Here is a 13,643-nt window from a genome sequence, read left to right on the forward strand (position 1 = left end):
ATTAAGTTCTTTCAAGTCTCTCTCTTTTACTTACACTGTTAAAAAATCAACATAGTAGGTAAGTACTTACCATTTATTATCATATCAGACATGTTGAATGAAATTTAAAATTGCGTATGACCTTGTAAAAAAGAAATTAATTGCTTATTACCGAGAAAAACATAGTAATTACAGTGAGGTAAAGTTATTCTCTCAAAAAATATAATTATCTCGTAAAAACATTCAAAAAGTAAATATTTCGTGTATTGTCAGCGACTTGAGTGAAATTAATGTGTCAGGGATTATCCTTTTAAAATATTCTTTCTGACCAGTACTCCAGAAGTCTGCTAAATCCTACGGCTAAATCAGAATATTATGACCTTCATGATTTGGATATTTTACACCGTGCTATCCTAGACCCGAACTGTTAATATAGGTATTTTATAATACTGAATGGTAATGAACAAACTAAGCAGAGATTTCAAGCAATCCTATCCTATTGGTACAGCTCCGCTCCGCTTCTTGCCTCTCCTCTTCTCCTATCTAGTGGGTATGAATGCAGCCTTATCTTAGGATGAATAAACGAGATCTGTGGCATGAGGCATCCATCTGTTTTGTCTATGGTACACAGCTGTCAAACAAAAATCACAGATTAGAGAGAAATACCTTCTCGTCATATCACTCGAGCAAGTCTCTCAGTTTGTGAATTTAATTTGATATGCTGTAGTGTTTGTCGATTACTAGCTCATATTAAAATGGAAGAGGATGATCCCATTGTTCAAGAGGTACTGGAAAGACCCGCTTGTAATTAGCAACGTGGTACACCCGATGAGGTTATGTTGTTGTTCATAAAAATGGATTTTAAACTGATTTTCTGTGCTGTTTCTAATTTCAGATTCCAGTTTTTCTATCCCAGGCCCTTTCGAAGAATCTTTATATTTATCAGTATCCAGTCAGGCCAGCGAATAGAGATTGGAAAGATGTTAAAGTACTGAATGCCTCAATCAAGCCTAAAAACCAGTTGGTGAGGCTCGAGGTTGAATTAGACACTTACAGCGATAAATATTGTCAATCTAAGGGCGAGCAGATTGCGCTAAATACTGATGGACATCAGGTAACGTTAATTACTTTAAAAAATTCATAATCTAAGTACATATTCATACAACAGCATGGTATTATTGTCCAAGTACCTTTAGACAAATATGCCATATGCTGTAGACTATGTTGTAACAGTACTTTTATTCCAAATAAGCCAATAATTTATGGCAACAACAGTAAATTTATGCTTTTTGTAATGAATATTAATAAATTACTGTATATTTTGCTAGGAATCTTCATGGCATGTGAAAGAAAAAGACAGAGCCCAGTATTTCCGGCATGGCATCATGGACAAGATAGTGTACGAAAGTAGTTCCCCATGCAGTGAAACGCAGCACTATGCTGTTGCTATACTGCAAGACAAGGAGTTGCACTGCACTCCAATACAAGGTAACATTATCTGGAAGCTTTATTACGATAAGATTGCCTAAATTAATTGTACTGTCCCTATGTATCTCTTGCTTTCTTTTTTTTTGTGTGTGGTGTACAGTAAAGTGTCTTTATTTATTATTTTACTGTTAAAATCTTCTAAATATTTATTAGTACCTAGTGAATGTGATTTTAGTGTCTTAATACTTTTGTCCTGTTAATTGTCCATGTAAATGATATTAAGATATAGCCATATTAAAAAAAATATTGCATCATACTGTAAGGGCTCCTGCACACGACGCCGCCACATTGCGCGGCGGCGCACGGTGGGCTGATATTAGAGCTTCATAGACTTAGCGTCGCTTAAAAATCAAGTGCCTAATTTTGAAAAAATAAATATGCCAATGTGTTCCTTTACCAAAAAGGAATATTTTATGTTATGTAACGTTTCTTGATAAAGTTATTATTTAACATAAAATATTCCTTTTTGGTAAGGGAAAACATTGGCATATTTATTTTTTCAAAATTAGGCACTTGATTTTTGAGCGACGCTAAGTCTATGAAGCTCTAATATCAGCCCACCGTGCGCCAATGTGGCGGCGTCGTGTGCAGGAGCGCTAACATTATTGTGTTTACAGTATTGCTTTTTATTGAGTAAGGGCTGATTTTTCAATCGTCGGATAACTTTTGACTGACAAATAAGTTTGGCACATTGACAGTTATCCCAACTAATATTATAAATGCGAAAGTAACTCTGTCTGTCTGTCTGTCTGTTACGCTTTCCCGCTTAAACCTCGCAACCGATTTTGATGAAATTTGGCATAGAGATAGTTTGAGTCCCGGGAAAGAACATAGGATAGTTTTTATCCCGGTTTTTGAAACAGGGACGCGCGCGATAAACTTTTTCTGTGACAGACAAAATTCCACGCGGGCGAAGCCGCGGGCGGAAAGCTAGTAGTAATATAGTAAGTAAATATGTCAAAATGACAAGGTTATTCTTCAGTTTAAAGATATCTGACTATTGAAAAATCAGCCCTTAATATAACAATATAAATGTCATATAATCCATACAACTGTTTTGGGTTTGATGGTTTAATGAAAACGTTAATTTTGTTGTTCAGGTATAGTGCAGTTGCGGCCGTCTTATTCTTACTTCGACAAACAAGACAAACGTAAACAGGACAAGAGTAAGGCTGAAGAATCTGACGAAGAAGAAAAAGAACCGGAAGCACAACAGGTAAGATCTTTTTTTACTGTTTTGATTGTTTTGTTGAAAATTAATTAACAATGAACTTTTTTGCACTACACCTGATGTTAAATGAGATGCAGTCTAGGGTAGTACATACTTACCCTTGATATAAGTGACTACTCACTCACCTTGAAAAGGCCCAGATTCTTTGTATTGGTAAAATGCTGCAAAAGAAGAAACTGATTTTTTGGTTTCTGTGAAATAACATGAGGAAATGGATACAGATTAAATAAAAAGACTTCTATTGTTTTGATATAAAGCTAGAAGAGTGAAGAGAGTCAAATACTGTTAGCACACTGTACCCAATGCTTTCTTTGATAATAGCGGAACAAAAGAGTGTTTGTCTGTATATCTAACTTTGTCTATCTTTAGTATGCTATGAGTAATCTTATTTAACACAATTCTATATTTTTTACTTAGGAGTATGTTATTTGGTTTCAGGTGACAGTGAAATTCGCGCGTCAAGAGACTGATTTAGCGAAGAAAGCACGCGAGAAATCATTCGAAACCATTTCCCAGCGGATATCTGAAGAGCCCTGGTTCGACGCCCTGTGGAGACATTCTGATACAGATCAAGCAGAAGTAAGAAGTTTAAAATTTTACCTATTTTGCTACTTATTACTGAAAACTTAGGTTAGGCATTTTCTAGTTCAAGTTGTTTTTAAAGTGTATTTACTTTTATTTGAATAGGTAGTAAAAATAATTAGCTAAAACTGGGGCAGATAAGCACTCACTGTTTGTGATTGAAATATACTGTGAATGAAATGCAACCCTTATGCAATAGCTTTAAAATGAAGGTAGTATTTATTTTAGCAATTTTATTGTTATCTTACTTTGAATGACTTCTCTCTGTTGATCCAGTGCTGCACTATGTGTTTTCGGATTTTTGCTTTCACACGTTGATCCATACACATATCAGCTTCTTTTGACAGTTTACCTGGGATTCTACACCTTCAGAAGCTGCACAAATCCTTGCACTATTGCAAGAAGGGCTCAGCCAGCGGGCTGTCGCACGTCAGCTCCTCATAAGCAGACGCTTTCGGGAGACTGGTGGCTTTATCCCGAGACCAAGTTCTGAACAGCGCCGATGCACATCGCAGAGGGATGACGCATCTATGGCGCTTTTTAGACACGTCTTGTCATTGGTTAAAATCTACAGCGCTGGACAAACTACTGTTTTTAACGTTCGTAAATATGGGAGAGCCATGAAACGTCGTCTATCAATATGATATCTAACGAGGGTAAAAACGAGGTCCACGCGTACGAAGTAGCGGATGGCCGCTAGTCATAACTAATTGACGCTTCTATTCCCAGCTCGAGCGTCTCAAGCTGTTCAGCATGACGTCAGCAGACGGGTCGGCGCTGACCGTCCGGGCGAAGGACTACATCCGAACGCTGGTGCCGCCCGCGCCGCCTGACGAGGCAGACGTGGCTCCCGCCACCAGGCCCTCGCCGCAGGATCAGATTACGCAGATACTTATCAATGGTGAGTGGATTTAAGTTGTCATTTAGTTAACGCATAGTTACATATTTATTTTTTAGCGTTAATAAGAGTCGCATCTCAAACTAATTTGAAAATTATAAATAACTTGAAAAAATCGAACTGCCTAACGCCTAACTCATGACTAACTAACTAAAANAAAAAAAAAAAAAAAAAAAAAAAAAAAAAAAAAAAAACTACTACTAGGCGTCATTGAAATTAGGCGTTGGTTTTACATAATTTTAATGTCATTACTTTACACATTTTATACTTTATTGCATATAGAAATGGTGAGAAAATTGATGGAAATGGTTGAAATTTTTGTAATGATTATATGAAGTTTGCACCAAAATTGATGGCCGGAATGTGTTTCCAATGATTATAAATTATGTAGCATTGTTGCAACCATGTCTACTTTATTAAAAGCGTGTGTGTTGATATAGAGATGTGTAGTTTGAAACCCAGGGAAAAACAATTGATAGTTTTTATCCCAGTTTTTAAAAGCGAGATAAATGTGCGCGCTGTGGCGTAACTATAGGGTGGCAGGGCTGGCAAAATGTCCCAGCCCCCAACCAGAAAGCCTAATGCCCGTTTTCATCATCAATCCCTAATTTTTAAGTCTATGAAAACAAAATTCCAGTTATGTGTTACCTTAGGGGTCACTTAAAAATTAGGGATTGATGGTGAAAACGGGCATTAGGCCTAGTGGGCATGAGACCCTCGTATATCGCAATGGGTCCCTAGATACGCCAAGAATGCACAGAATTTGCAACGGGGCTCGGATGGTATAGTTACGCCATTGCGCGCGCGGTGCTTTTGTGACAGGCCGAAATTTAGCAGGCAAAAAGTAGTAGTACATAATATTTATTCTGTCAATGTTTGTTCCCAGCAAAACTGATGACGTTCAACGACCTTCGCGCGCTCGTCCGTACTGACGAAGGCCAGTTACCGGAGCCGGCTCTACTATCAGCGCTGAGCGCGAGCGCGTGCTGCGTGCGCGGCGTGTGGGCGGCGCGCTCGGGCTCGCTGTACACGCGCGCCGCCCGCGTGCCGCAGCGGCTGCTGTGCGCCGCCCGGGACCACGCAGTGAGTGACACCCCGGTCTAAACAGGCCACCGACCATAACCACTACAGGCCACCGACCATAACCACTGGTAGCTGTAAGGCCATGTCCTTTCATCATCATCATCATTTCAGCAAAAGTACGTCCACTGCTGAACATAGGCCCCTCCCAATGATTTCCATATTGACCGGCTGTATCCGGCGGCTCTGCGTACTATGAGCCCTGCCATGTCCTTTGGTACCGAAGTAAGGATGGCTATTACAATGCTTTAAAACAGGGCTTTCCTAACTTATTTGAGACGCGCTCCTTTTCGACCATAAAAAAAAGTCCACGCCCGCCACCCTCCAGTACAAATTATTGGTCGCATCGAGCAGTCGCAGGTAGGTTGCATTAGGTTTGCAATCCCGCATCATGTTATAAAATGAATCGCCGACGAGGGCCAGTTACCCGAGCCGGCTCTACTATCAGCTCTGAGCGCGAGCGCGTGCTGCGTGCGCGGCGTGTGGGCGGCGCGCTCGGGCTCGCTGTACACGCGCGCCGCCCGCGTGCCGCAGCGGCTGCTGTGCGCTGCTAGGGACCACGCAGTGAGTGACACCCCGCTCTAAACGGGCCACCGACCATACCACTACAGGCCACCGACCATAACCACTTCAGGCCACCGACCATAACCACTACAGGCCACCGACCATAACCACTACAGGCCACCGACCATAACCACTACAGGCCACCGACCATAACCACTGGTAGCTGTAAGGCCATGTCCTTTCATCATCATCATCATTTCAGCAAAAGTACGTCCACTGCTGAACATAGGCCCCTCCCAATGATTTCCATATTGACCGGCTGTATCCGGCGGCTCTGCGTACTATGAGCCCTGCCATGTCCTTTAGTACCGCGTGAAGTAAGGAGATCAGTAGCCGCCACTAGTAGTCGGTGGCCATTACAATGTTTTAAACCAGGGGTCCCTAACTTATTTGAGACGCGCCTCCTTTCGACCATAAAAGAGAGTTCACGCCCTGCCTCTAGTCCAGATTATTCATAGGTCGTATGGAGCAGTCTAGGATGCTTTCTCAGCGGTCGCAGGTAGGGTTTACAATCCCGCATCTTCGAAGTCATGTTATAAAATGAAACGCCGACGAAGGCCAGCTGCCGGAGCCAGCTCTACTATCAGCGCTGAGCGCGAGCGCGTGCTGCGTGCGCGGCGTGTGGGCGGCGCGCTCGGGCTCGCTGTACTCGCGCGCCGCCCGCGTGCCGCAGCGGCTGCTGTGCGCTGCTAGGGACCACGCAGTGAGTAGTGCTCAGACTTATAGGGACCCCAGACGACTTTTAGACAAGGGACCTCAAAAATATAGAAATTATTCAAAAAATATAGAGAGTGAGACCCCGCTCAAAACGGACCACCTACCATAACCACCAGTCATCATTTAAGCTACAGGACGTACTTCAATAATTTCCATATAGATTTATTATTAGCGGCCTGCCTCCAGCGCCTTCACGACGGGGACGTTCGTCCACCTTGTGGGTGAACGTCCCACGCTACGCTTTTGAGCTTTTTTCCTACTCCAGAACCTTGCTGCACCATCAGCAGTTAGTTCTGCGTACTATAAGGAATCAAAAGACATGGCAGGGTCCTTTGGTACCGAAGTAAGAAGGTCGGAGGACGCCACTAGTAGTTGGTGGCCATTACAATGTTTTAAACCAGGGGTTCTCAAGCTTTTTTGAGACGCGCCCCCTTTTAGACCATAAAAAAAAGTTCACGCCACGTCTCCAGTCTCCAGTATTTATTGGTCGCATCGAGCAGTCTGGGATGCATTCTCAGCGGTCGCAGGTAGGGTTTGCAATCCCGCATCATCGAAATCATGTTATAAATTGAAACGCCGACGAAGGCCAGTTACCGGAGCAGGCGCTACTATCAGCTCTGAGCGCGAGCGCGTGCTGCGTGCGCGGCGTGTGGGCGGCGCGCTCGGGCTCGCTGTACACGCGCGCCGCCCGCGTGCCGCAGCGGCTGCTGTGCGCTGCTAGGGACCACGCAGTGAGTGAGACAGGCCACCGACCATAACCACTACAGGCCACCGGCCATAACAACTACAGGCCACCGACCATAACCACTGCAGGCCACCGACCATAACCACTACAGGCCACCGACCTTAATAACCACTACAGGCCACCGACCATAACCTCTACAGGCCACTGACCATAACCACTACAGGCCACCGATCATAACCACTACAGGCCACCGATCATAACCACTACAGGCCACCGATCATAACCACTACAGGCCACCGATCATAACCACTACAGGCCACCGATCATAACCACTACAGGCCACCGATCATAACCACTACAGGCCACCGATCATAACCACTACAGGCCACCGATCATAACCACTACAGGCCACCGATCATAACCACTACAGGCCACCGATCATAACCACTACAGGCCACCGATCATAACCACTACAGGCCACCGATCATAACCACTACAGGCCACCGATCATAACCACTACAGGCCACCGATCATAACCACTACAGGCCACCGATCATAACCACTACAGGCCACCGATCATAACCACTACAGGCCACCGATCATAACCACTACAGGCCACCGATCATAACCACTACAGGCCACCGATCATAACCACTACAGGCCACCGATCATAACCACTACAGGCCACCGATCATAACCACTACAGGCCACCGATCATAACCACTACAGGCCACCGATCATAACCACTACAGGCCACCGATCATAACCACTACAGGCCACCGATCATAACCACTACAGGCCACCGATCATAACCACTACAGGCCACCGATCATAACCACTACAGGCCACCGATCATAACCACTACAGGCCACCGATCATAACCACTACAGGCCACCGATCATAACCACTACAGGCCACCGATCATAACCACTACAGGCCACCGATCATAACCACTACAGGCCACCGATCATAACCACTACAGGCCACCGATCATAACCACTACAGGCCACCGATCATAACCACTACAGGCCACCGATCATAACCACTACAGGCCACCGATCATAACCACTACAGGCCACCGACCATAACCACTACAGGCCACCGACCATAACCACTACAGGCCACCGACCATAACCACTTCAGGCCACCGACCATAACCACTACAGGCCTCCGACCATAACCACTACAGGCCACCGACCATAACCACTGGTAGCTGTAGATCCATGTCCTTTCGTCATCATCATTTCAGTCACAGGATGTCCACCGCTGATCCATAGGCCTCCTCAATGATTTCCATATTGACCGGATGGTAGCGGCATGTATCAGGTTTTCTGCTACCTTTATGAGGTCGTTGGTTCAACTCCAGAACCTTACTGCATCATGGGTAGTCAGTTCTTCAACTTACAGTTTACGCAGCACTTTTCCTTCCCTCACAATTTTTTTTTTATTTCTTCCAGCTCTACCTCTTCACACAACACCCGTACGTGGACCGGCGGAAGTTCGCCGCAGCAGTTCGTCTCCCGGCCCTCGAAGTGCTGGAAATTCTTCAGTCAGTCGCCAAATACAACCCCCGCACTGGCTGGGAACTCCTCATACCACCAGACACGGCCTTCGAGGCCAAATACCCTGACGTCATCCAGCGCCAAAACCTGTACTGGGAGGCCAGGCAACGCCAGTTCAACGAGATGCTGATAGGCGAAAGTATACCCAAACGTCAACGCAAGAAGTCCCAAAGGGAATCGGTGAGTTCCGATACCATGATGAGCCCCAAACCTAGGTGTAACAGTGTGAGTGAGGAAGACAGTGATAGAAAGAGACACAAGAACAAATCCGCCACTGGAGTTGGTAAACGGACTCGGCATATTAGCTCCTCCAGTGCGCATGACGGAACGTGATCTATACAATAGTTAGGTTATCAAATTTGTAATGTAGTCACTGCCTGCTGCGTGCGACAAGTCGCGCTTTTAATACAATACTTTGCGAGGAACTTGCCGATTTTTTCAATCAACATTCAATGGAATTCATTGCCTGCTGCTGTCTTTCCCGAAAACTATAATCCGGACCTTTTCAAGGCGAGAGTGAATAGGCACTTACAGGGCAGATATGTACCATCCTAGACCGCATCCCACTTAACATCAGGTGCGATTGTGGTCAAATACCTGCCTTGTAATGCATAAAAAAAAAACAAAAAATAGCTTTTATGGTACTTTTTAATAAGACCTTCTTTGGAGCAAACAAACAGTGGTGTGTTTATAAGACCTCACACTAAGGCCCAGAACAGACGGAGAAACGCAACTGCAAAGAAACTGGAACTGCTAGTTACTTTTGAGTTGCATCTAAGTTTCTGCCATAGCGTCCGTTGAGAGAACACACATGACGCGACCAGTTTGAAACTTTCAGTTTCAGTTTCATTCATAAGAATCATCAGAAAGTTGCAGTTGCGTTTCGCCGTCTGTTCTGGGCCTAACTGTTGGTAATTGTCATTTTTATCCTAACGCAGTTGTCATACAATTTTCCGTGTGCAGTCCTGCGAACGGGACGACTCAAAACGTCTTATTTGAAATAGCCTATAAATAATTTCAGGGGCTCCTAATCTTTTCTAACTTTGAGAAGGCTTTTAACTACTGGGTTATATCTAGTAAAAATTGCGAATGGTGCTCTTATGTAGTAGAACATCTTTCCTAATAAAATAAGCGATATTTGATTTCAGTACTTGCTTGAGTATTGAACTTAGAATGGTTTAGGGACCCTTGTCATTAATTATTTATTTTGCATTTATACAAATAACATGTTTATGTACATAGCTGGCCATGTTATCGTAGAAGAATTTATACAGCTACAATTAATAAGGAAATGAATAAACTGAATTAATTCTTTTACAGCTTAGACACTGTAATGACATCACTGTAAAATATATATTTTTTGTATTATTATTGTTCCTAGTGGTATTATTTTACAACGAATCATTTGCGCGGTCAAGTTTGTCTAATGAATTTATGAATCCTCAAAGAATAAAGATTCGGCCAAACCAACGCGTGCAGTCTGCGTGCACATGTTGTGTATGAATTTGTAGCAATGAGTTCACATCAACGCGTCCAGCCCCCCTAGACAAAACGCAGTTTTTGATCGAATCGAAAATCGAATCCGTCAAAACTCCATACAAAAAAGGGGCTTTTCGACCACTTTTCGACTGGTTTGCGATTATAATTTGCACTTTGTCTAGACCCACTGTCATTGGTCGCGGCGATCTATGCAGCGTCTTCACGCGGCGGTGATGATCAGATCGCGATTGTTATTTTGACTTTTCTGATTTTAAATGGCGGAAATTTTTCATGGCAAACCTCTGGAACGCGAACGTGATCGCCATCAAGCACGCGGGTTGCACGCGTTGGTTTGGCCGAACCTTAAAACAATAATATACTTCTTAGCGCTGGTCCCTAGTAAAGATAGAATACTTTTCTATATTAGTTAATAATAAATTAGGATCCTTGAAACTATTGTTGCCAGTTAAAATAACATGACGTCATTTTAACGGTTATAAAATTCATACATGTTGAACTGTTAGAATTGAATTGTTATTAAACATACGACTTAACACTTATATTGGACTTATTTTAACCCTTCACATGGCAGTGGGAATTTAGTTCCCACCATATTTGGAACTTTATTCCCTTGGCTTGAGGTCTAAAAACAATGAAAAGTTTGGACTTGTTATGCCCCTTAGGCTTGACATTGTAACTTTTATCAATATTTACTTAATATTTTGTTAATTTTTGTATTGATAAATATGTTAAATTTCATGTTAACTAGCAACTGAAAAATCTGTTCTTAGTTAAATTTTCGTTCCCTAATCAACAAATTATGTATTTAGTAAAATGATAGTGTTTTAATAGACAAAATAATCAACTTAGTCCCATTTTTATAGTCATATTGTAATCAAACCAGCTTGCTGCTATTGTAATAATATGTTATTATTATTTTAGATAGTTGCCAAATTAATAATTATAATCCGTAACTAAACTAGGTAGTACATAAGTACATAATTATGTATATTATGATTTTATTTTTACTGGTCCAAATGATTTGTGTGTATGAAATGAGTACAGACTGTATATTTTATATATATTAAATTAAAAGTTAGTTGTGTATTGTTTTATCGATTTTGCTAGCTTATTTAAACTGAAATTCATGTTTATTTTTACTTTAAATAACTGAATATTCAACAAAAACTGAACTATAATATGAGGAAAAGAAAAGCATTAATAAAGGCAAAAATAAGCAATATATTTGTTGTAACACAGTTTGTGTACCTACTTTTTAACATAAAGTAGTTTCGGATTAAATAATTTCGTTACAAAGATATAATGTTTAAGGATAAATGCATATTGTTTATTGCAATTGTTACACACAACATAATATGTATATAACATGTAACTGTTAACAAAAATTGTGTATGACACCAATGTGATTTATTGATAAGTTGTTATTTTTTGTAAGCCAATAAACAGTTTTAATAGAAACTGAGTAGTTTTCCTGTAAAATAAATAAAACACAATATTTGTACTATTAGATTTATTCTATTTGGTGCATTTCACAACGGCAATAGAATCTATACAACATTAACATTTGCAACTGTTTAGTAAAGTATTCTATTTAGTAACAATTAAACAACATTTACAACTAATCTACGATCAGTTAAACTGATTTAGGTACAGTCAGCGTCAAATACACTCGACAGCAAATAAATCGCACCACCCGCGACGCGAACTTTAAAGATTTTCTTTTGACACAATAATGGTGCCCCAACAATATTGGTGTTATTTGAAAGCCCAATAAATATCCTTAAAAAAATGATTAACATATACCATAAATGTGACTTGAAAAAAGACCCCACTTTGGGCTCACCTCTGGGATCAATTAGACCAAATTTTATGGTTATAAAACCAAATAATGATCACACGTGTCCTCTTTAACAGATGGATAGCGATTAATCCCAACTTAACAGTTTTATAGCCATAAAAGTTGGCTCAAGCGTAACTATCTATTTTTTGAAGAAGTGACTCTGGATCCTTCTAAAGAAACATTTTTGGGGTAAAAACCTTTCCTATAATGAAATGAAGTTTAGAACTAGGCTTTTGAATGGTACCAATATTGATGTGAAGTGGGGATGCATACGTTTGAAAGTGCTTGTGGTGGTGCGATTTATTTGCTGTCGAGTGTAGTTCGTGACACCGAAAGTGGCCAAAAATTTGACAACACAACATCCTTATTCCAATTTTATTGTAACAAAGACGCGATGCGAACTTTTTGGCCACTTTGGCTGTCACGGACTATTTGACGCTGACTGTACTTGCGTACAATAATGTGTGATTTTAAGTTTGTCTATGACTCAGTTGTAAGTCACTGTAAGAGCGTTAAGGCACTGACTGCCTCCGATACGCTGAAAGCATAATAATTACAAATAATACTATTACTTCTTTGGGTCAACTTTTCTCAGATCCTGATTAGATACAGTGTGTTATCGCTCTAGGCCACTTACAATATCGATGGTCTAGTTCAAGGTTTCTCAAAGTATGGTACGCGAACCCCTAGAAGTTCGCCATTCGACGCTAGGGGGTGCGCGACAAGATTTACGTCATGGTGGCAGAATTAAGATTGAAATATTGACCAAAATCAATCATAAAGTTGACTACATTTGCGACAAGAAATAGGCACACCCGGAATTAAATGGCTAGTTAAGGGGTGCGCTGACCCCTGGAACCTTTAACAGGGGTTCGTGGAGCCGAAAGTTTGAGAAACCCTGGTCTAGCTAGACTCGTATCGAATCTGCGATTAATTGAGATTGAATTTACAGAGTTAATACTTTTTTGAGGGTGAACATAGTCCGCTTTGTATATCTACGGGCTCTAGACTTACAATGAGGGCTATCGTGTATACTGTATACCTTCTTCAGTTGGCGCCACTGTAGAATAAGGTCCAATCACTCGCTGGTGGCGCCAATGAGGATCAGTACTGTTGTAGAAAATTCAATAAAACTAGTATCTACGTTAATCTTTAAGACATAAGAAAGATATATCTTTTTGAATTATCCAAATCGGACCATTACTTACGAAGATATTAAGTAATAAACATAGGCCGTTTTTGCCGCTAAAAGTCAACGTACGCAAGGCCGCGTGACGTCATTATATCCGAATCGAGCGCAGCCGGCGTACTAATGGGATGGAAAATATTTTTTTCCGGCTAAACTATCAGTTTTAGAAAAAAAGGGGGGGGGGTCAAGTCATACCCAGTTTCTGGCATTTCTGGCATGGGGGGGTGTCATACCCAGCTTCTGGCCGAAGGGGAGTCATATCCAGCTTATGCTTATGGCCTGGGGGTAGGGGCAAGCCTTACCTAGCTTCTGGCCTGGGGGGAGGCAT

The 13,643-nt window shown here is 41.8% G+C and overlaps 1 protein-coding gene across 1 annotated transcript; it reads left to right on the forward strand.

Annotated features, from left to right (window-relative positions):
• The first annotated feature begins 645 nt into the window (after window positions 1-645).
• On the forward strand, window positions 646-9,324 carry Polr3E (RNA polymerase III subunit E). The gene is made up of 8 exons (XM_028322738.1): window positions 646-764; window positions 875-1,093; window positions 1,308-1,467; window positions 2,568-2,683; window positions 3,137-3,277; window positions 4,010-4,181; window positions 5,065-5,261; window positions 8,682-9,324. Exons 1-8 carry the CDS (start codon window positions 735-737, stop codon window positions 9,117-9,119), a joined length of 1,473 nt encoding a protein of 490 aa, XP_028178539.1. The 5' UTR covers window positions 646-734; the 3' UTR covers window positions 9,120-9,324.
• Window positions 9,325-13,643: the final 4,319 nt, after the last annotated feature.

This window comes from Ostrinia furnacalis, unplaced genomic scaffold (genome assembly GCF_004193835.3).
Source record: "Ostrinia furnacalis isolate ACB-3 unplaced genomic scaffold, ASM419383v2 OfSCF0465, whole genome shotgun sequence".
Taxonomy (NCBI): Eukaryota; Metazoa; Arthropoda; class Insecta; order Lepidoptera; family Crambidae; genus Ostrinia; species Ostrinia furnacalis.